The sequence below is a fragment of the Calcarisporiella thermophila genome, assembly GCF_041956535.1.
Source record: "Calcarisporiella thermophila strain CBS 279.70 unplaced genomic scaffold VTP21scaffold_1, whole genome shotgun sequence".
Taxonomy (NCBI): domain Eukaryota; kingdom Fungi; phylum Calcarisporiellomycota; class Calcarisporiellomycetes; order Calcarisporiellales; family Calcarisporiellaceae; genus Calcarisporiella; species Calcarisporiella thermophila.
Genome location: NW_027192191.1, coordinates 1,104,712 through 1,127,018, shown reverse-complemented (window position 1 = coordinate 1,127,018; position 22,307 = coordinate 1,104,712). Strand labels below are relative to the sequence as shown.

The window sequence follows — 22,307 nt, the reverse complement described above, 5'->3', positions numbered from 1 at the left end:
AGGGGTCGTTTTTTCATATCTCGTTCGATCTCAGGTCTAACGTCATGGGAACATTTTGGCTGGCCATTTCAAACACAGATATAGAAGCATGGACCAGACCCAGATGCCGAGTCGTGTATACCTCACATTTCAAGCCGACTCGGCATTAGGGACAGAGTTAAACTACAAACAAACACCAAATGCTAGAATACAAGCAGCAGTGCCAAGAAGGAGCGATTTTAAGTACCAAAAATATTACAGAGCCGAGGTCTATGCTTGCTGCTGCTCTTCCTCCTCCTCCTCCTCCTCCTCATCCAACATATGCTCATGTCGTAACACAAGCCCCTCATTCGGACCAACACTGGACCAGGCCGCTGACATCAGCACGGGCAGATACGGGTGCCAGCTGGCATCCCTCACGGTGGGAAGATGCGAGTTGTATGCGTAGCTATGATAGTAATGCCTTCTTCTTTGCGCATCATGGGGCAATTGCCGCTCAAGCGCCTTTTGAACATCTAGGACGCGGATGAGGCGGCCATCGATGTGGAAAATGTTGACGCACCCGTCTGCCGACCCGGTGTAGAGGTAGCGCTGTCCGGTTGTGTGAACGGGGGAGAAATGGCAACGGATGAGCGTTTCGAGGACACTATGCCCGCGATAGGTCATGACCGAAACATCGTGGCTATGGCGCATGGCGCGGCGAGCAGGGTAATCATGTATGCGGTAATCGAAATCGATTCGATAGTCGACACGAGGGAGCTCGCGGAACTGGTTAGAAGAGAGCAGCATTCTTTGGTACGGAAAACGAGATATGCATGAGGGTTGCGTTTGGGTGGCAGAGTAAATGGATAGCTTACCTCAAATCCCACAGTTTCATGGATTGATCTTTACCGTTCGACAAGCAGTACCGCCCATCTCCTTTCGATGAAACATAGGTGATCCCCTCCGTGTGGCCCACCAGATATCCTGAGGCACCGTTCGCCATTGACCGACGATCCCACACTCGAATGATCGTGTCGTCGCTCCCACTCAACAACACATTCGAGGAGGGATCCGCGAAGCACACCGCGTTCACATCATCCTCGTGGCCGTTTGCTCGCAGCACAACCTTCTGTGCTTCAAGGTCGTAAACTAGAGGAAGGCAACGAAAAATTGAGTTGTTTTACTCACTCATTATCGTTAAACCACTTGGGTGACTCACTGAATGTGCACGGGTTGTCGTCCTCGCTGACACTCGTCCCAGCAATGATTTCTCGCCCGTCACTTGAAAAGCGGAGGCTCCACACGCTGAAATTGCTAAAGTCGATGTCGGAAAAATCGAGCCGATAGTGGGTGTCGTCGTTCGGGTCGGTGGTCACTAAGTGAACGATGGGCATGAGGGATGAATAGGCCATCCAGCGATTACTTGGCGATAACGCGGAATCTAAGGTCCGTGATGCGTGAACATTAATGCCGGCACAGAACCGAAAAGAAACAACAAACATACCAGTGATGGTCCATCGCCCTATACCGGCAGGTATTGTTTTGATTTTCTTCATATCCCACGGGTTATGTGCATCATAGATATGAACTTTAAGATCCTGGCAGCACGTGTGGTATAATGTCCTTGGAGATGTAGGATGGGGTCAGTATATGAAAGGGTCCCACTGCGAAAAAAAAAATTATGATGAGCAGTTACCCATCCTCCGAAAACTGCCCGGAATACACTCTTGCGGGGTATTGTACCACGATTTTACCATCCGAGTTTGGCACATAACTCTATCAAGGTACATGTGTAAAGATTTCTGGTTTCTTGTGATGCGGCCAATGCATTGCGAAGATAAGACGAACCTGTGCCACGGAGTTAGCCATGAATTTCCTATGCGTCAGCTCTCTCATGGCCAGTTTCCCCACCACATGATTCCGCTTACTCCCAATTTCGTGAAATGAATGCGATTTGTGCATCCCAAATTCTCCTGAATTCATAAGCTCACGTCCCTTGGCTGTTGAATCCTGGGGTGAAGATTCACTTCTATTGCCACTGCCATGAGAGGAAAACCTGCTATCGCTATTGTCTATTTCACTAAGAATGGCTTCCTGGACCTCAGGGCGCGAGTAGTTCACGAGGTGATTTAGCAAATAGGCCATGGCGGCGGAAAGATGGCCATATCTGTCTTTAAACGGGTGGAACAAAAATTAAAATGGGAAACATTAGTCAGCAAAGGGATCAATTAAGGATACGCACTTCCTTCGTCTTCGTCACTTGCTTCTTCCTCGGCTTCTTCATCCTCGTCCTCGTCCATTTCATCCGATTCACTCTGCTGTTCATCATCCTAATTGTTGGTTCACAGAGTCAATAGCTGCTAAAGGGGGTCTAGCTGCTCTGTTAATGACAAACATACAATATAGTCGGGATCAGATTCGTCCTCTGTGAACTCGCTTTCTACTTGGATGTTTTGATCATCGGCTTGTTCTTGCATATCACGATTAGTTGGTGTGCCCTCGTTGTCTCTGGAACTGGGAGCCATTATGAGGTGATAAGTTTCACAAGAAAATGGGCTGGCTCTTAAGAGTGACACTGCTCTGACGGTTAAGAGTCGAAAAACGCGGGGTGGCGTGTAGAGTGACTGCCACCGATAGAATGGAAACTCCGGTTGCTTAAATCAATAAATACGGTTTTAGAGCTACCTTGGCAAAGAATGAGAGCTATGCAATACCGGTTATTGAGTTGCCGCCATTTCAGCTCTGCGACTTCTGGTGCGTATAACAAGCGGTTGCAATTATTTGGTTGGGGCGATATAACCGGGTTGCCCTCCGTACAAAGCCATAATGCGCGTCAGGGTGTAATATGGACACCCAAACAATTGAGAGTTCCTGGGCTTGAGCAGGAAGGGTCGCATCGGGTAAGGGAGTCTTGACATTGATGTTCTCTATGCGACTAGTCCTTTTCGTATTCTTGCTAGACAAACTAGATTCCTATACCTAGCAACTTACCAAGTTAATTTTTATATAAAAGCTCCATCGCATTGCGTCAGGTTGGGCTCATTCTCTGATTGCCATGTCAGTCAAAGGAAAGTCGGTGGTGTATGGTTGTGGTTTGAATAATTCGGGGCAACTAGGTATGCGATTCGATGTCCGAATGGTCAGACTAATTACTCATCAGTTCTACTTACTCAAAAGGAATTGGGGATATATCAAAACAAGGGCCAACTGAGGGCTTTGTAAAAAACCTGCCGATGAACGCTCGAGTGCTGGATATGGCCTGTGGTAGAGAGCATTCTCTAGTGCTCTCGAAGATGGAGAATGGTTAGTTTACACTTAAGCCTGATTACCATTTGCATTACAAGTTTGGAGCGTAACCTCTACACTAGGAGAAACGAAGCTGTTTGGCTTTGGTAGTGAAATGTACGGTCAACTGGGAAGCTCAAGAAGTAAGTACGATCTGCCTGAGGGAGCTGATACCTCTGTCGCCAGTGAAAGCAGTACACCTATCACCGTTGACGGTGGGAAGCAAGTTGTTGCCGTGGCATGTGGGTTGGACCATTCCGTTCTACTGACCGGTATTCGATTTATAATTTTTCGGGGTCAACTCAAGTTGATTGATATTTTATTGACTCATTAGATGATCACTGCGTATATGCAATGGGATGGGGCGCTGATGGTCAGGTAGGAACGGGTCCAGGCTCGACTTCTGATAAAAATACACCGACTCCGGTGTATGGCATGAATGGGAGACCTGTACGTAAGCTCACATCTTCCACAGACTTTACTTTTTGTCTAATGGGTATGATAGTGGAGGCACTTTTGTCTTTTCTAATGAACTTTCGATTAAACGCATAATTACTGAATAGAGGATGGTAGTCTGTGGACATGGGGAAACTCTGAGTATGGGCAATGCATGCTAGGACGCAAAATAGATAGAGTAGGATAACCATGCATTAAAGAGTAGTAGCAGATACCGGCTAACCCGCGAAATCATAGATATTAGAGCCAGTTAAAGTTCATTTTGAAAAAAATATATTGGATGTAGCAGCAGGCGGTCCTTTCTCACTGGTTTTAACCGGTAATATTTACTGGGGCACATACCACTTTCTCAATTATAAGCTAAATTGTTTGCGAATATCCATTAGATGAAGGAAGGATTTACACATGCGGGTATGGAGCACTGGGGCTGGGCGATGAAGTGATAGAAACGCTGAAGCCAACCTTGGTCAAGGGTATTGAGGACAGGGTGGTGAAAATATACGCCACTACCGATTACGCTGCAGCTATTACAGGTTAGCATTCTGTTCGAGTTGTATTATCTGGTGACAGTGTTCACTCACAAATTGTATCCAATATATAATACAGAAGCAGGGCAGCTGTTCACCTGGGGTTTGGGCGGCTGGAGTGGTCGATTAGGACATGGGGGAACAGACCATGCTTTTGTGCCAAGACTTGTGAGGTTTCAAGAGGAAAAGGAGGTATGCGTGCATGATGTGGCTCTTGGGATAAGGCATGTATTAGCGCTGTGTGAACTGTAGATCTGATTATATAAATATACACCCCTTCTACTACTTTCAATGCTATTTCCGTCAAGAATGTTTGAATGAAATGGCCCAAATTTTCTCTTGCCGTAACCTAACCTGGAGGGTTAAGACATTTGAATAAGTGGGGTTTTAAACTTGATTAGTTTTACAGGACTTTGAATTGCGAGCAACATGATGCGGCTACTAGAGAATTCATCAATGTCCAAATCGCAGAATCATCTAGTGAAGGAATTGCTGACTCTTTTTCCTGATTGTGGTAAGTTTTGATGTGTCATGTTCCAGCCATATAAATTCCTGGTTTGGTTACAACCTGGGAAATACTAAAATTCATCTAACCTTGTTCGAATTAATACAGATCCTAGATACCTCGAACACTGTATTGGATTTTATAATGATAATCATGTCTCGCGAGTTGCAGAGAAGATCTGTAATCTTAATTACGGCGAGTACCCACGCATTCCAGCCAATGCAACCCCAACCATGGCGCTTAATTCACACTTAGAACGCCTTGCAACAGAGCTATTCCCCGATTGTGACATCACTTATTTACGAGAGCTCGTGAGTCTATTCCCGCATAGTCACCTCCACCAAACCGTCGAAATCTTATTAGAAAAGCAAAGAAGACTTCCCACAAGGTTGAGAACCGGCGTTATTGAGGAATGGGAATATTTCAGAAGCCCAGAATATGAAAAAGGGGCACGGCACCGTTTGTATAATGACTTCCCCAATGTGAGACGGATTCTACTTTTTAATTTATAGACACTGACTGATCTTCTCCTCCTATGCTCTCATGGACTTCAGACTTGGAAATCGACGATTAGAGCCGTCATGGCGGAAAACAATTTTGATTATCTCAGAAGCCATGCCAAACTCTCTGAACTCTCGCATAATTATTGGTGGTCTCCTTTTCTCAACTTCATGCGGCGCAAGCACCAGGAAGTGTGCGAGATGTGGACGCCCGAGCTATTGATGCAGGTTGATATTCTTCGCGAGCAGGAGCGCACCCGTTTAGCCGCTGCGGACCTCGAGTTTGCACGGCAGCTCAACCTGGACGAATATCAGGCACACTCACAGCTCATTGAATGTAGATGCTGTTTCGGGGACTTTCCGTTTGAAGATATGACCTTCTGCGCGGAGGGGCATCTCTTCTGCGTCGGTTGCATTCGAAACCTTGTGTCGGAGGGCATTTTTGGGCAGGGCACCCTGCGTGGGCGTCCGGTGAAGTGCGTGGAGGGCGATGGGTGCGAGGCGTGCATTCCTATGAGCGAACTAGAGAAGGTCCTCCTCCCGGATATGTTCAAGGCCTACACTAACTCCCTCGTGGAAGAGGAGATGAAGCACTCTGGGCTAGCGATTGTGCAATGCGCCTTTTGCATATACTGCGAGGCGGACGATAACTTCGATCCCTTGCAGTCACTCCGCCTGGGCCGCGCGCTGCTGCTCGCGGTGACTGGATTTATTGCGTTTTGGATCATCATGGTGAGCGGATTGTTGCTCATTCAAACCGTGCTCTTCTTGGTGTTTGTCTCGATTTTTGGCATGGAATGGAACTGGCGGGAAGAATTTCGCCGGGCAATAAACCGGGTAAGGCAAAAGCGACGGGGCTACGTGTTTACTTGTCGGAATCCGGATTGTGGAAAGTTGACGTGCTTAAAGTGTGGGGCAGAGTGCCGGCCCCTACACAAATGCTATGAGAAGGAGCAGGATGGTTTGCGGTTGTATGTGGAGCGGGCCATGGCCGATGCAGTGAAGCGAACGTGCCCCAAGTGTCACGTGTCATTTCAGAAGTCAGATGGTTGCAACAAGATGGTGTGCCGGTGTGGTATGTGCCCGTAGAAGACAGGGTTGTGTTTTAGTCGCAGTGGTCCACTCATCTTGTATTTCATATATAGGCTATATAATGTGCTATATTTGTCGGAAGAACATACGACAAGAAGGCTATGGTAGCTATCGAATCGCACTATTTTCATTGCATTCCTTGAATAACACGTAAAATGGTATAGGGCATTTCTGCGACCATTTCCGGCCAATTCCTGGCCAGAAGTGCAACAAGTGTTCCAAGTGTGATCTCTACAAGGTAGAGGACGAGAGCAAGCTGGTTGCCGAGGCGGCCGAGAGGGCGCGTAATGAATACCTTAGAGAGCACCCTGAGGCCCGGGGTGCGGAAATCGACCTAGCGATAGGGCCAAGGACAGGAAGTCAGATAAGAGGTAAGCGGGAGGATTTGCCGGGGTGGATTCGAAGCAATAATACTAATCATCATCCATATGTTAGCCGAGAAGATGAGAGCCGCGCTGTTGACCCTAATTGAGTGGGCCGCGGACTATCTTCTGATTTAAATCCTTTATATACACTTTACGTGCAGAAACTCTGAAATATTTGTAATTATATATATATAATCTTTTGAACTTGTTTTTAAACTTTTCTATCGATTTTTGTATTTGGACACTTTTTTCTTGCTCTTTCCACTGCGGAATTTTTCCCTTTTGCTATTTCAGAAATACAACTGTTCATGTGGCTTTTTCTTGATTTTTTATCATACGCGTGATCCCCCCACCTTTGGCCTACTACCTCTTCCTTTCCCCCCCTAGGAAAGATTCTAATCTTGATGCAATAGAAATGGTAAGCCTTGTGGTGAAAATTATAAATAATTATTATGATTGACGAAGCCTATTGCGTCTACTGGCAGACCACCGCTACCAATCAAACAAAGAAGATCTACTCATTAGAGGAGTGGGAGAAAAAATTGGGTGAGATCGAATTGAATAAGCAGTACGTTATCCCTCGCCTTGATTTCGCCTTTAACTCTCCATAATTAATCGCTTTGTTTCTGATGCAGGGACCTCGATCGCCTGGTCATGAACTATCTGTTAATAGAAGGATACAAAGATGCAGCCGAGAAATTCTCTGCTGAAAGCGGGCTAGAACCACAGATTGATCTCCGATCAGTGCAAGAGCGTACAGAAATCCGCAATGCAGTATATTCTGGCAACATTGAGGAGGCCATCGAGAAGGTCAATGATCTAGATCCTGAGGTTTGATATCCAGCTAGAGTCTGTCTGCTGCATATCATCGCATGCTAATTGCTGTTATCTTTTAGATTCTGGATACCAATCCAAAGCTCTATTTCCATCTGAAGCAGCAGCTATTGATTGAGAAAATTCGAAAAGGACAGATTACAGAGGCTCTGGAGTTTGCGCAAGAAGAACTTGCTCCACGAGGGGAAGAGAATGTGGGTTATTTTTCTTGAGTTTATATCCCATTATCAATGTTGCTAAATTGGATGAAAACTTTCAACCCTGTAGCCTGAGTTCCTTGAAGAATTAGAACGAACTATGGCTCTGCTGATCTTCGATAATAACTCATCCTCCCCGGTTTCTAATCTCCTTGGTGCTGCGCACCGCCAACGCACAGCCAGTGAGTTGAACGCGGCGATACTTGTTGCGCAGAGTCAGGAGAAAGAGCCAAAGCTACCTAACATGATCAAGATGTTACACTGGTGTGAGGCTCAGCTGGATGAGCGCAAGGTGATGTACCCGAAAATCCGCGATTTTTCGACGGGCGAGCTTCATCTAGAATCCAAGGAGGACATTGGAAGTACGACATAGTGCAGACGGCTTTGTGGCGGGCTGCGATGTCCCCTTGAGTTGCCGGCACTCTGCTAGATGTGTAGCAATATTACAGTTCTTGCGCGTGTTCTATTATTTAGAAAAGATATAGGTATAAACTTCTCGATTTCCCATACTTTTCTCTTTCTCAAGTTTCTTTTACGCATATCTCTCTTTTGTTTACGCCCGAATAATGGCTTCCTCTGCGATATAAAACAATTTCTTTCTCCTGGTATTTTGAGCATTTTCTTTCCTTTGTTTTTTCCTACTCCACCTTTTCCTATCATTAAACTACCTTATATTCTGTCGGAAAGGAGTTCTGGATAAATACCATCGGGATTATCTAATGTGAATTTGTGGCGCAGATTTTTTATTTTTTTATCGACGATAATGTCCCTGGCAAACTCGAAGTAAAACAATTATTAAATAGAATTTTAGAAGGGGATTCTCTTCTTTAATTTGACAGCATTGGCAAGGGAAATACCAGTATCCACCATTGTAATTGTACATATTTCGCCCGTTCTATTATTAAACATTTTGAAAGCACACTGCGTAACGCATGGCAACACTAGCCGCTTCAACCAGGTCTATACGATACCACGCACTTTACAATACCGTACGGACTGTTGGCACTAGGCGATGGCAGCATTCGAAATCTCATAATATATCCACATCGTCCTCCCACTTTATCACGCAGGCACTTGAACGTGCATCTCAGCGGCTACAATCTTGGCTTCCCATTTCGGCCCTCTCCCAGTCCAATACCCAACCTCCAACGCGCAACCTTACAAATACAGGGCAGTCGCGTTCGTGGGCACAGGCTGTACGCGATGCGGAATCGATACTATATCCGGAAGGCGAGGTTGCTCGAGTGAATCCACTACAGATCGTGGGCAAGGATATGGAGGATCTGAAGACAAATGTCATAAAACTGCTAGGGAGCGGGCACCCTGTCCTTAATACGTTGAGCAAGTATTATTTTAATGCCGACGGGAAAAGGATCCGGCCTCTTCTTGTTCTGCTCATGTCACAGGCTACGAGCATTGCTCCCAAAGCCTACCAAGTGGCGCCAACCGAGGACTTTCGCATCATCGATACCCCGATTTCAGCCATCCTAACTCAACAGAACGACCAGAGCACGCCTATCTCAACAGATGCAAACTCGTACACCCCGTCCGTTCGCCCCGACGGCTGTACAATTCTCCCAAGTCAACGCCGGCTTGCCGAGATCACAGAAATGATCCACACTGCGTCGCTTCTTCATGACGATGTCATCGATAATGCGGAGACACGGCGTAAAATAGCCTCGGCCAACATGAAGTTTGGCAACAAAATGGCCATTCTTGCGGGTGATTTTCTCCTGGCGCGCGCCTCCTTAGCACTTGCTCGGCTACGGCATCCAGAAGTGACAGAGTTGCTTGCAACCGTGATAGCAAACTTGGTGGAGGGGGAGTTCATGCAGTTGAAGAATACTGGTTCTGATGGTGAAGCGGGCGGAGATTCGACATTTGAGCACTATATGAAGAAGAACTACATGAAAACAGCAAGTTTGATTGCAAAGAGCTGTCACGCTGCCACCGTTCTAGGGGGGTCGACACAGGAGATCGCCGAGGTTGCATACACCTATGGCAGAAACGTTGGGATTGCTTTTCAGGTCAGGACAATACGACGTACCGTTTCGATCGTGTGCGATGTATCTCTAACCCTCTTTTCTTTTTCTTTAGTTGGTGGATGATGTGCTTGATTTTGTTAGTTCGGCCGATGAGTTTGGAAAGCCGGTGAATGCCGATTTGCAGCTCGGCATTGCGACAGCACCTGTTTTGTATGCGTGGGAGGAGTTCCCTGAGCTGGAGGTTATGATCAAACGAAACTTCGAGAAAGAGGGGGATGTTGAGAAGGTATTATAAACATAAGATTGATGAAAGAACAGCACTCCCGATTCTCCTTATACTAACGCTGTTCAATACCTATTTTAGGCAAGAGAATATGTCATGCTAAGCAATGGTATTGAGCAGACAAGAAAGCTCGCGGCCTTGCACTGCAATCGCGCCATCGAGGCTGTGATGCAGCTTCCACCGTCAGATGCGCGCACAGCACTGGTTCAGCTTGCTGAGAATGTATTGACTAGAAAGAATTAGGGGGGCCCGTTTTTGCTCTGCAATCTTTTTATAGAATATGACATTTCTTTTTTTTTTTTTGCTTGTTCTTATTAGATGATGATATATTGTTTATTTTTTCTTTTACGGAACAGTCCTCTCCTAATGCAAACATGGATGATAGTCCCAAACCTATAAACAACCTCAAATCTTTGATAGATTGACACAGAGCCGGTTAAGCCTGGCGCCCCAGACTTCTAGATAATTTCTGACATCAGGCCGCCCTCTACCTATTTTAGTTTAGTTTTAATTTCAGAGCTTTGCAGAATTCTGTGGAGGGCTATGACTACTCTCATCTCCGGTGCTACTCATTTTTGGGGCCTCGGGTGCACTGGAGACGGGCGAGGCCTTTACCGCAGCTGATCCTCATTTAAGCTCTGCAGGCACCGTGGCGCGTGAGCGCATGCTATCTCACGAGAAAGTATACAGAATGCGTTCAAGAATTGCTTTCTCCTTTACCTCATCAACGTGAAGGGAGCCCTGCCTTCTGAGTGGGGGGAATTTTCGGACATCGAAATTCACATGCCGTGACCGCCTTCCTATTTTCAGGTACAGGACTTATTCTTTTTCTCGAAACGGTTTCTCTCCTCTGCACCAACCTCCTTTCTTGCTACTTCAAGAAATTCCGTGTTCTTCATCATTACTGCCCAAGGAGTAAACAAGCGTCCTTCCGGCGATTAAGAACACGCTCCTCCGTTTTATCATTTGAGCGATTTATCTCCATTCTCCTTCTCCTGCACATCATTTTTTTTCGCTAATTCTCCCATTACTCTCTTATTACGATGTCGCCCCCACGCAATCCTTCCACCGCTTCCAATGCTGACTCTGGTGTTGACTTCCCGCCTTCCTCTTCTAAATACTTTTCAAGTGAATATTCCCCTCTCGATATCGCAATTCAGGAGAATGCTATACGTGCCATTCGTTCTCCCCACGAGACAGAACCGAAGGAGAGCAAAGTGAAGATCGCGATTGGTCTGCTGAAGAATTTTATTGGAGTGAAAGATCTTGCTTCAGTGTAAATATTTCCCCTCTCTCTAGAATTTTGCTAATTTCTCAAAAAATTATCTTTATTTTTTTTTTATCATTTTTAGGAGAATGTCTTTGCCCTCGCAACTATTAGAACCTATAGGGTAGTTTGTTTTATTTTTAAATATTCAGAGCCATACAGCCACTCAAGATTACCCATTGCTAAACGATCATTTCTTTGTTTACATGATAGAAATCTAGAATATTGGACCTATCTTGATAGACCCGATTTTGCGGCTATGTAGGTTTCCCTTAAAGTCCTATAGATTTGACATAAATTGATCCGAAACTTTTCTTTTCTAAAATAGCATCGGTGATTCTGATGATCCGCTAGAACGGATGCTTGCGACTATACGATTTAACTTTTCCAAAGATCTTAAATTTGTGGTAATTACCGGTAGACTTGATTAGCTTCAGATTTTTATTTTTACCGTTTTCTCCTAATGCTGTAGAAAGGGAGACTTTTCAAACCGTACAATTCTATTCTTGGAGAGCAATTTCACTGCACTTGGGAAGTTCCAAGTGCGCAACTTGACTCTTCCACGGGGGAATATATCAAGCTTGCGCATGTGTCTGATCAAAGCCTATCATATAGTGAAGCGGAGGAAGCAACCGCTCCTAGACACAACTTCACATGCATAATAGAACAAACTTCACATCATCCGCCTGTGAGCGGCTATGCATACTGGTGTGAGGAGAAGGGCATCCTGGTGCATGGGATTGACCAGATTGCCACTCAGTTTGTCGTGACGGCCGGAACGGTGCGCGTGGGCGCGGGTGAGCACAACAAAGGACTCTTTATAAGATTGACGAAGCGAGACGAGGAGGAATATCACTGCACACATCCGATTGGGTATGTCCACGGGTGGTTCAAGAGTTCGTTGTACATTACAATGGGAGATACGGTTGTAATTTCATGTGCTAAAACAGGGCTTAAGGCCATTGTGGAGTACAAGGAAGAGGTAAGTTCTGACCATCCATCGACTGAATCCACTTACTTATTCCGCTTTGTAGAGGCTATTTGGCAAACCCAAGTTCCTTGTTGAAGGATTAGTCTTCCGATATGACCCCTCGAATGAGACCGAGGTGAACATCCGGAAATTAAAGCAAGTCCCCGACGATCGCGTCGTTGCAACAATAGACGGCAGTTGGCATGAAAAGGTTTGGGTGACGACTTGCGACGGTGACCGTAGGTTATTAGTGGATTTGAGCATACTCTATCCGGTTCCAAAGATTGTGCGTCCAATTGAAGAACAGGGACACCTAGAATCTCGACGGTAAAGGAAAACAAAATATAAAAGCACTCCTCAACCAATTTTCTGAATTCCTTTCCTTTGTAGGGTCTGGAAAGAAGTTACTTCTCACATATTTGCACGTGAATATAATTTGGCCACTCAAGCCAAAGTTATGCTTGAAGAGCGACAGCGTAAAAAAGCGGCAGAGCTCAAAGAGCGCAATGAAGTTCACCAGCCCCTATTCTTCCAATTGCCGTTCCGGGACGGACGGGTTGAACTGACGGCTGCAGGCAAAGAAGTGCTGTTCAACGGAAAGTCCCCCGCACAAATCTAATGCACATCAGACTATAGTCATTCATATTTATTGTTCAAGGACTCTCAATAAGATCGCTTACTTTCTCCCGTTTATTTCTTATATCTTTATTATAATAGCGCTATTTAATATATTGCATCTTTAATGATGAGCTCATCTCTACATTTCTATGAGAGATTACATATCTTGTTATCAATTTTTATTTTTGGCTAGCATGCTCATGCAGAGTGCGCAGAATTTTAATCAACGCGCATGAACAATTCATACTGATTCTAATTACCAATATAAACGAAATAGAAAAAGATTGATTTATTAAAACGAGAGTGTACCTAGGCATGGGTTGAGGTTCCTAAAAACACATTAAGGCCATCGAGGCTCTAACGATAGGATGTTATTTGATATTTCTGTAGCAACTAGAGTTTAGAATTGTTTTTGATAATAGAGCAATAATTAAAGTAGTGATTGAGGCGAATTAATATTTTGGTAATATATGCAAAACAATGAACGTGGGCATTCCTGGATTATAACAAGATGCTCGATAGTTGGCTGTTGGTGAGTATCAAGAAACAAATTTCCAAATCGCTTGAGCCATGCTCTTGTTTTATATTAGCCACAAGGTATTGAATCCAACCGCCTTTCGATAACTCAGAGGCAGACTTCCAGGTTCTACAAGTGAGACTTAAATTTTTTTTTCCGGGTGGATTGATATAAAGCAGTTATTTCCACCCCTTCTTCATATTTAAGTATATTTCCCTTTCCCCTTCTCCCTTGTACAAAAGTTCTTTGTGTTTGCAGTTTAATGCAACTGTTACTGCCAGAACCTCTTAAACCTTCATAATGGGAAACACCCACCCTAGTTGCTCTTCCCCAAATCCCAATACAGCTTCCACAACTCGAGTAAAGTCCAGTCTGGCAAACAAGAAGAGTGGGACAAAGGCATGCCAACCAGAAAAAATCTTTACTCTAGACGACTCTTCGAATGAGCAATCTGCTTCAGGCAGTTCAGGGAGGAGTTCCACAAAAAGCAGGGTCACTTTGAACCCCGTAGGTTCCTTCAAATGGATCGAGGGGAGACGGTACATGGATATGAAGGGACTCCAGTATAGATTGCCACTAGACGAGAAAGAGGTAGAGAGGCTGGAGAAGGAGCAAATGATGTTGACATGGGCATTTCAATCGTTAGTATCCGTTGATTTTTTTTTCTTTGCTAATTTTGACTGGCAGCTTAATGAGAGAAATCGGTTTGTAATTCTGCCTTTTCAACAGTAAACATATGGCGCCGGTTCAGAGGGGATTATGTCGAGGCGAGAGGTGTTTGGATGTTGGGTAATTTATATACTTGATGCCTAAAAATTAGATGGGAAAGATGATTAAATTAAATCTAACCTTAAACTTTTATTGCAGCTGTGGCACATCTTCGTGGACAATGGTATACGGTTTCCTAATTTTGTGTTCCATACTTTTTCTGTGGTTCTGATCTCTTGATTCCCCTTCGAGTAGGAAATGGCTAGCGAATATCCACGCTCCAAATTTATAGGCATCGACATCACGGACGCGACGTTCCCTTTTGAACTAGAATTGCCGTCTAATCTTCAATTAATGATTCAGAATGCGCTAGAGAAACCACTTCCTTTCCCCGATAATGATTTCTACTTTGTCTACCAGCGCCTTGCGGTTTTATCGTATCAATACAGCGAGTGGCCGGGCCTGCTGCAGGAGATGTATCGGATACTCAAACCTGGTGGATGGGTGGAGCTGTGTGAGTTGGACATATGGGCCTCCCCCATAGGCCCCCCGCATCTACGCCTGGTTGAGGGGTGTAAGTATTGAAGCCACTGTATCTGACATCCTCTTCCTCTACAATTACGCATCCTGTTTATGTAGTAAGGTTTTCTTTAAAGGCGCGTGGAATGGAGTCTCGTATTGCCCTTCAACTTTCAAAGTTGCTTAAAAACGCAGGTTTTACTGAGATCAAGACACATCGACTTACAGTTCCAATGTATCCTTCGCAGGGACGGCTTGGCGCACTTGTAAACGATATTGTGATGAGCGCGGCCGAATCGCTTGGCCCATGGTTGTCCACAGTCATGGGAATGAATAGGAAAGAGTTTGCAGAGTTGCTAGACGATGTAAGAAGGGATGTGGAAGAGAAGAAAACAAATTTGTGTTTCTATAGCGTGTATGGCCGCAAGCCTGGGGGTGAGGCTGAAAACGAGGAGAAGCAAGACAAAGATGCCAAGCTAGAAGTGACGACAGAAGACTTGGATAATGACCACGACACAGATGTTCCAGCATTTCCATCATATATCAAAGATAATTCCATGGAATGATGGGCTTATTATTTACACTATTATTTATTTTGTAAAAATTTGTGCTTGTATTCAGCTCACCTGTTTATTATTTCTGTTTCTTTGACTTTGTAGATATTGGGGTTAGCAATTCAGCCCGAAATATCAGAATAATTGGGTTAGCTTGAATTTGTTTGGATCAATAGGCGTGTTGACACAGTTTATATTTTTTGACACATTGCAATTGAAAAATTAACAGAAATAGAAAGAAGTTTGAACATACTTGGGCACCAACCTCAACATTACATTCAAAGACATCTCAAAAAAAAAAAAATAAAGGGGAGGCGAGAAAGGAAAATGAAGGGTATGAAGATTGCTAAGAAAAAAATATTAAGCAAGAAATAGTAAACATCATTCTTTATATATGTATAAAAAAAAGGAGGAGGAAGATGAGTTGAAGGGGGAAGGGGAGGGAGAGAAAATAACAATATAGAGTATAATAAGACAAAGGGAGAACAAGAATAGATATAGATAACAAAAATAGCGAAAATTTTCAGAACTCTATAGCACATCAAAACTGTATGAGAAAATGAAATAGAGAGCAACTAGATAGCTCGTCCTTTCCCTTTGTGGTTGAGCGACGGGACACTTTCTGCCTCCTGTTGGGAAGCAGCACGTGACTGGTATTCCTGTCTTACTGTACTAGGAGGCGTGTCGCATATCCAGCAGAGGTAGGGGTTTTCGCCAGAGTCGCGAATTACACCCGGAGCCTGCAGCTCTAAGCACTTGCGATGATAACTATGAGAACAACGAAAGATGATTACGTCGTGATCATGGGACGCAATTCCGGCACTTGTGCTAGCTTGAGAGCTTTCAGGGCATTCCGCTCCTTGATCTGGCAATTGTTCATCCGTATTTGCATTCGAGCCAGAAGCGCGTTGTTGGGGAGTTGTTGCAGCAGTTCGTGCGGCAGTGTCCCAAAAGGCTGCACCGCAAATATCACAAGCTGATCGTCGCGGCCGCCACCCTCTTCCCCTACTTTTCACCACACCTTCTACGCCCAGAAACAAATCATTGTCAAACAGGCGGTTTGTCATTGCGAGCAGGTTGCCATCATAGCGGTAGGCATCCAGCATGCCCATTAAAATGTCACGTAAATCGCCAATCGTGGCCGTATTATCATGGGCTTGGGACTGAACCAAACTTGCTAGCAGGCGGGAAAGTGACACTTGTAGAGAGGGGCCAGATAGCAGAAGTGCATCCATAATCAGCTGCACAAACGATTTCAGCGATGAGATTATATGGTTTGTGAGCTCGTCGTCAGTAGAATAGCGGCTCGAGCCCTTTTCGATTGCAGTGATGACCTTGCGACGTGCTTCTGCAAATGTATCCAAAAGTCGGAGCCATAAATCTTCTGCCTCCTTCTGAGCATCAGTATGCCCCGCGGACTTCCCAGCAGTCGGCTCTCGGGATTTGTTGGCCACAGCTTGTATTGTCATAGCTGCACGTCTACTTCGATTCACGCAGAGCTCTGTGGCAACCTTGAGCATACCGCGCATTTTGATTAATGATGCATGCAATTCGGCCCGCTCCTCCGCGCTCCATATCCTCTCACCGCTTGCACCGTACTCACTATTTTCCAGTGTTTGCGCAATTGCTCCAACGCGATCCCGTACCACATTTAGAACCTTGTCCAAAGCCCGTGAGGAGTTTCCACTCCGTTCAAGAATCCATACCACAGCGTCGAGTACCTCATACTGCTCACATATTGGAAGGACTCGCTCTAATCGGTAGGAATTATCCTGGTGAGTTCGAAGGTAGTTGTACACGCCTGTTGGGTCGTATTGACACATGAGTTCGATATATTGCTCGTGCATGGGCGGAGTTACAATAGTAGCTGGCCAAGATGAAGCTACCGTATGTGTATTTTCGGGCATGGCCTCCACAACGGGTGCATGGTCTTCATCGGTGGGTTTAGTAGCAGTAGAGCCGCTCTCTGGCTCCAATAAGCCGCGGAGATAATGGAACAAGCTTCGCGGTATCGCCTCCAATATCTCAATAGCAGTTGTGTGATCTCCTTCTAGGCACTCATGCACGAGGCGAGCAGTTTTTTCCCCGTCTATTTCAACAAATTTCTCCAAATTTGTCATGACTGTGTTTACAACCTCCGATCGTTGACGCTCAGTTAGAGGTGGATCATTCCCATTATTCGAGGATGAGGGAAGTAGCATTTGACGTACACTCTCAAACACTAACTCACGTCGCTCTTGATCCTTTAAAAGGGTCATTGTGAGCTGCCCGTATTGCATTTCGGAGCGATACACATTTTCGAGGACACGCCAGAAGCCAGCTTGCTCATAAAGTATATTCATCCTGTCCCCATCGGCAGGCATGTATACGTCTAGCAGGCTAAGCACGGCCTCTTCACGCAAATTACGCGTAGCAGGATCCATGTCCGTACACAGCCCAGTGAGTATACGGTGTAGCATGGTCGGGGAAAGCAATAAGAAGGTCGTGTATTTAGGCAGATTGCGAGCTATGAACGCATATAATTGAGTGACGTTCGCGGTAGAGAGCTCTGCTTCTTCCTCTTCTGTCTCGTCGCCCTCATTGTCACTATCCTCATTGTCAGACATCAGATAGTCGGACTGAGAACGTCTCAGTTGTTCTCGGAACCTCTCCTCCTCTTCTTCGTCCTCCCATCGCATACGCCTGGACACCGCAGGGGCTGCAGATCCAAGAGGTATTCCTCGTCCAGGTCGACCAGTTTTCACAGTCATAACCTCAAGGAGGGTATTGATGATAACCTGCCGGCTTACCATTTTACCACCCAATATCTCTTCTCCCATCACAGTCCCACTCACTAAAATATCGCCTCCATTCAAATAGGGATCATTGAATGCAATTTCGAGTGAGTGCAGGAAAGAAGCTGTATCAAAGCGCAAAATCTGCCGGAGATACGGATAAGTAGGCTCTTGAGCATCCGCGTCTTCTGTCTCCAGCTGAGAACTGCTATCATCGGTGGTGAGCACAAGTTTACCGCCTACTGGAGGCCACACAACACACCGTCCCGAGAACAGAAAGCCATACACTGTGGCTCGGGCTGCAAGAGCTTCTTTCTGTGGGATTGGCGTGTTGTCCGGATAGGATCGACCAGTAAGGATGTGCGCAAAGTAGTCGAAGAGCTTGGCCGCGTTACGTGCACGCTCCATCTCCAACTCCTCTCGATCCTGGATCGACTGGTCATTCAGATCCGTCAAATCGCCTTCAGAGGCAGGAGTGCTATGGAGCATTCGTTGCTGTTGTCGGCGGAAGTATAACGCTCGCTTAATAACTTTGAGGAGCTCAATCACTGGACTCACATAATCACCCAACCCACGGTTCCATACGTAGAACATCGCATCGTAGAGTCCTTCTTCGTGGCTTAGCTGAACAATTTGATCGATGTCAAGATACGCAGGATCAACGTGCCAGATAGTACGTTCAATGCGGTCCAGCCAACGACGGGCCCGGAAATGCGCTACAAATTCTTTGATCACGCCCGGTGGAGGCTGACGAATTCGATCTGCAATCAAATAAGGCTCCAGGGCTTCAAGAAAAGTGCCTTGAATGTGGGCGTCCGTATAACGCTCAAGGATCTCTCCAAATAAATAATCCTCTTCACCCATGCTCAGGCAGGCTTCTATGCACACCATTGCAAGATCCTGATGGAGCACAGAGTTGCTAGGTGCAAATAACGAAATAGCTCCTTCAGATGTGTCGGCCGCTCTTAAGGGATCATTCTCGATCGCAAAAGTGTGCTCATTAGAAAATGCATAATTAAGCGAGGCCTGTAGCAGCTCTATCAACTTGGGCCCAACGAGTGCGCGTCTCGCAGAGTCATCCTCGGGCAGACCCACCACCGTATGCGCTGATTTTCCATTGTAGAATTGCGTGGCAAGCGAAATGGCCTCCAAAAAATCACCCGATTGTACTAACGCTATTATCCTATCCGCCCAAGATAAGAGCATACCGACGGTTAATTGTTGCGATCCAAGTATAAAAGTTTTGCCACGATATGTTCTAATACTATGGAAATAGGCCATATCCGGCGCCATGACAGCTTTCTCTATGTCCTTTGGTTTGCCGACTTCTGTAGCTGATGGGCTTGTGTCGTTAGATGAAAGCCCGGTAGCATAAAGCTCTTTCAACGCGTGCCCAAAACGATCATGGTGAATTGGCTGCTGAGTATGCAAATCACAGCGCTCCATCGGCTGCATGGTACGTGGGTCGAAAACTAAGAGATGCTCGTCATTTGTAAGAATGAGAAGGATCTGCCGATCTATCCATTGTAATGCCATGATAGGCAATCGCGAGCGCCATTCGCCCACCTTGACGAATTCAATGCGATCCTCTTTGGATGCACTAGAGTTTGACAAAAGAGAAAGCCGCTTATTACTGGTATGATCCGTGGGTATGCTTGCACGTAAAATGGTTAGATCACATCCCCAAGCGAAAGCTAGCAATGGATCTATGTCAGCATTGGTGCTCGATTTAACACGCCGAGTGGGAGGAAACCACGACAAGCATCCTGAAAGGGCGTTCGATGGAGATGTATTAGCATCCCCTTGTGTTCTGTCGTTATGGGACCCCAATTTCGATTTCAAGCGGATTTGTCGAAAATAAGTACGTGGACGGGGACGTAATCCGACCACTACCAATTTGTAAGGGGTAAGGATTGCCATTAAATGATGCTGGTCGGTCGCGTGAGGAGCCTGACCAAGAGGAAGAGCTGCGAGCCCGAAAATTGTAGTTGGTCGTTTATTTTTGGCAGGACTTGTAGTAACAGAGGTAGAAGAAGGGTAACGCCCCAGTATTCGAGTTGTTTCGACCGCATTCACCATCAAAATTTTGTAAAATACATGATAGAATGACATGCCCTAGGATTAATTAGAAAATGTTAATATCGAATCGATAAAACTCTGCTTCGCTTCAAAACTAAAAGCTAGATTACCTGATCATCTGCCGATATTAATTCTTGTCTTCTCACACCTACAAACGACAAGTGAAGAATGCTTGTACCCTTCAAATGGCCATCCTTTGTGCTAACTCCGGGAGCATCAATGGGTTCAATTGTTCTTGCTGAAGTCGAAGGCTTCGAGATGTTCCAAAGTTGAATCAAACCTCGCGCATGGCCAGCTGCAACATGCACTTGATCAGGAGAAATTGACAAAGCAGTGACCGCTCCATGCTCTAATGCTAAAAAATGCAACGCTACGTCAATAATTGAGAAAGTAATAGTAGTGGGATCAAAAATATTAACCTATCGCATCGCTTCCCAAAACACATTGCAAGTTTTGCGAGTAGTCGTAAATGAGTATCATACCACGGGTGGTTCCAACTGCAATAATAGCACGAACCTTCAATGGTTCAATTTAATAATCGAGACTTAATAAATTATCTAGATAGGTTGGTTTAAGAAATATATGAAACTTACGGCTAGTACTGTCGGGAGTCCATATTCTTGACGAGTCGAATCTGAATAGAGATGGCTAGATATTTTAATAAGAGGTGTCCATAGAAACGCCTCCCATGGCTGCAGTGTTGCCGAGGATTGATCTAAGAAATCGCTACGATCAAATTCCGAGAGCGAAGGTGAGGAAGTGCGCGAATTGCGTGAGGTAGTAGGAGAGCTGGCACGAAGTCTACCCAACTCAGGAAATCCAGAACGGAACGTTTTTGGAGAAGGGGATGAGGTTGGGGTACTAGAAAACTTTGAAATATCCGAACGAGAGTCCTAAGAAAATTAAAAATTAATAATTGAGAAAACAATAAATGTTTAATCAAATAGTACCAAGTTGTTGAAAATATCTGATTCCGTCTCTATCGTCTCAGATTCTAGCAGTTCTTCTTCAGAATAATCAGGCTCATTGAGTATCCTATCCAAGCTCAGTGTATTTGCTAATCATGGAAGAAAAATGTAACTAAACCTGATCAAAAGAAAAAATTCAAGATCAATGCTTCCTACATCGATTAACAAATTCTTCATAAACGGCAATCTCGGAAACTATTGTATCCAGTAGTTCCTGGATCTTTTTTCGCCGGTGAACTACCAGCGTTGATTCATCGGTAAGAGGTCCACCCTGGAGATGAATCTGTAAATCTTCCTGGAGTCCATAGAGTTTGGAGAGAACACCGCGAATGGCAGTTTCCGGCGTACTTGGGAGGTCCAGTTCTGGAATTCGAATGGTATTGAATTCCTGTTCAATATTTACTAAAGACGAAACGCCATTGACTATGAATAAAAGAATATTAATACAATATATCTAAGTACTCAATAACCGAATAAGTATACCCACCTAATCTTGCCAAGTAATGTTGCCCTCGATTTTTCATGGTGTCGCTGCTATTTGTTAAATTTTCACCGTTGCCATGAGAAGAAACTCTAGAGATAACAATAAGAAAAGGGTGTAGGAACAGATTTGAGTAATACATCAAATGCATTGCTCGTAAATATTAATACTTCGTATCCCGTCTAGATTTGTAATGCTTGGAACTACGAGCGTTAATGCCGCCACCGTTTTGAAAAGGATGCGAAATTGGTACAGCTTTGTTCGGTGTATTAAGGGATCGCTTCAGTTGGTCAATGTATTTCTCAGCGAAATCTTCACTTTCAAGAGCGACCTGGAGATCGGGTGAAAGTTGAGCAGTTTCGTCATCAGCTTGAGCAGGTGTCCCTTCTTTTAATAAATATTCATCGGAAAAGATGACTTCTTCGTCTAGGATTTCTTTAAGCAAGGAATCATAGACATCCAGGTCTGTCGTCATAGATCACCAATTTCTAGCTCTAATGGTCAAAATTCTCTCAGCTATTTGAGGATTGTTGGAAATTCGCAGATGAAAGGTGATCTACACTACGTTTCACTATCAGCAGTAACGAGCCACAGGAAGATAGTTAACGCGTTCTTTGTGGCGCAAATCTCGTTCCTTTGGGATGAAGAAGGAGCTCTAAGTGAACGTGTGGCAGGCGATGGATGAAGAACGCGGAGGATCGTGCGAAGCGATGGAGAGAGATGCCGATGAATTACTGGAGGCTCCAAGAAAAAAAGACGTGAAAATCTTAATATCAGAACTGCCACAAAAAAAAATCGAATGACGTCGACTTATACTTTAAAGACCATCATTTTTCCTAATGTGATAGACTAGTTTATCTGT

The 22,307-nt window shown here is 45.0% G+C and overlaps 8 protein-coding genes across 8 annotated transcripts; 6 read left to right on the top strand and 2 right to left on the bottom strand.

The window, feature by feature from the left end:
- Positions 1-249: 249 nt before the first annotated feature.
- VTP21DRAFT_471 (uncharacterized protein) lies at positions 250-2,486 on the bottom strand (the record flags this gene model as incomplete). The annotated part of the gene is made up of 8 exons (XM_069395151.1): positions 250-769; positions 837-1,110; positions 1,181-1,402; positions 1,466-1,584; positions 1,658-1,737; positions 1,810-2,132; positions 2,204-2,291; positions 2,361-2,486. 8 exons carry the CDS (start codon positions 2,484-2,486, stop codon positions 250-252), a joined length of 1,752 nt encoding a protein of 583 aa, XP_069256850.1.
- A 171-nt stretch (positions 2,487-2,657) lies between these two features.
- VTP21DRAFT_470 (uncharacterized protein) lies at positions 2,658-4,481 on the top strand (the record flags this gene model as incomplete). The annotated part of the gene is made up of 9 exons (XM_069395140.1): positions 2,658-2,861; positions 2,975-3,077; positions 3,139-3,264; positions 3,330-3,518; positions 3,581-3,742; positions 3,810-3,880; positions 3,940-4,021; positions 4,089-4,235; positions 4,309-4,481. 9 exons carry the CDS (start codon positions 2,658-2,660, stop codon positions 4,479-4,481), a joined length of 1,257 nt encoding a protein of 418 aa, XP_069256849.1.
- A 177-nt stretch (positions 4,482-4,658) lies between these two features.
- Positions 4,659-6,826, top strand: VTP21DRAFT_469 (uncharacterized protein; the record flags this gene model as incomplete). Its single annotated transcript, XM_069395128.1, has 6 exons — positions 4,659-4,743; positions 4,843-5,216; positions 5,289-6,309; positions 6,380-6,430; positions 6,491-6,697; positions 6,762-6,826. The coding sequence occupies 6 exons, from the start codon at positions 4,659-4,661 to the stop codon at positions 6,824-6,826; spliced, it is 1,803 nt and encodes a 600-aa protein (XP_069256848.1).
- A 317-nt stretch (positions 6,827-7,143) lies between these two features.
- On the top strand, positions 7,144-8,095 carry VTP21DRAFT_468 (uncharacterized protein; the record flags this gene model as incomplete). The annotated part of the gene is made up of 4 exons (XM_069395117.1): positions 7,144-7,259; positions 7,327-7,522; positions 7,588-7,719; positions 7,793-8,095. 4 exons carry the CDS (start codon positions 7,144-7,146, stop codon positions 8,093-8,095), a joined length of 747 nt encoding a protein of 248 aa, XP_069256847.1.
- A 559-nt stretch (positions 8,096-8,654) lies between these two features.
- On the top strand, positions 8,655-10,233 carry VTP21DRAFT_467 (uncharacterized protein; the record flags this gene model as incomplete). The annotated part of the gene is made up of 3 exons (XM_069395106.1): positions 8,655-9,749; positions 9,820-9,993; positions 10,072-10,233. The coding sequence occupies 3 exons, from the start codon at positions 8,655-8,657 to the stop codon at positions 10,231-10,233; spliced, it is 1,431 nt and encodes a 476-aa protein (XP_069256846.1).
- An 800-nt stretch (positions 10,234-11,033) lies between these two features.
- VTP21DRAFT_466 (uncharacterized protein) lies at positions 11,034-12,846 on the top strand (the record flags this gene model as incomplete). Its single annotated transcript, XM_069395095.1, has 7 exons — positions 11,034-11,266; positions 11,343-11,381; positions 11,471-11,518; positions 11,586-11,664; positions 11,730-12,239; positions 12,292-12,554; positions 12,618-12,846. The coding sequence occupies 7 exons, from the start codon at positions 11,034-11,036 to the stop codon at positions 12,844-12,846; spliced, it is 1,401 nt and encodes a 466-aa protein (XP_069256845.1).
- An 816-nt stretch (positions 12,847-13,662) lies between these two features.
- VTP21DRAFT_465 (uncharacterized protein) lies at positions 13,663-15,155 on the top strand (the record flags this gene model as incomplete). The annotated part of the gene is made up of 5 exons (XM_069395084.1): positions 13,663-14,003; positions 14,092-14,151; positions 14,230-14,254; positions 14,326-14,644; positions 14,710-15,155. The coding sequence occupies 5 exons, from the start codon at positions 13,663-13,665 to the stop codon at positions 15,153-15,155; spliced, it is 1,191 nt and encodes a 396-aa protein (XP_069256844.1).
- Positions 15,156-15,718: 563 nt separating this feature from the next.
- On the bottom strand, positions 15,719-21,920 carry VTP21DRAFT_464 (uncharacterized protein; the record flags this gene model as incomplete). Its single annotated transcript, XM_069395073.1, has 8 exons — positions 15,719-20,032; positions 20,107-20,351; positions 20,416-20,512; positions 20,590-20,889; positions 20,947-21,053; positions 21,121-21,387; positions 21,452-21,537; positions 21,616-21,920. 8 exons carry the CDS (start codon positions 21,918-21,920, stop codon positions 15,719-15,721), a joined length of 5,721 nt encoding a protein of 1,906 aa, XP_069256843.1.
- Between the last annotated feature and the right edge of the window lie 387 nt (positions 21,921-22,307).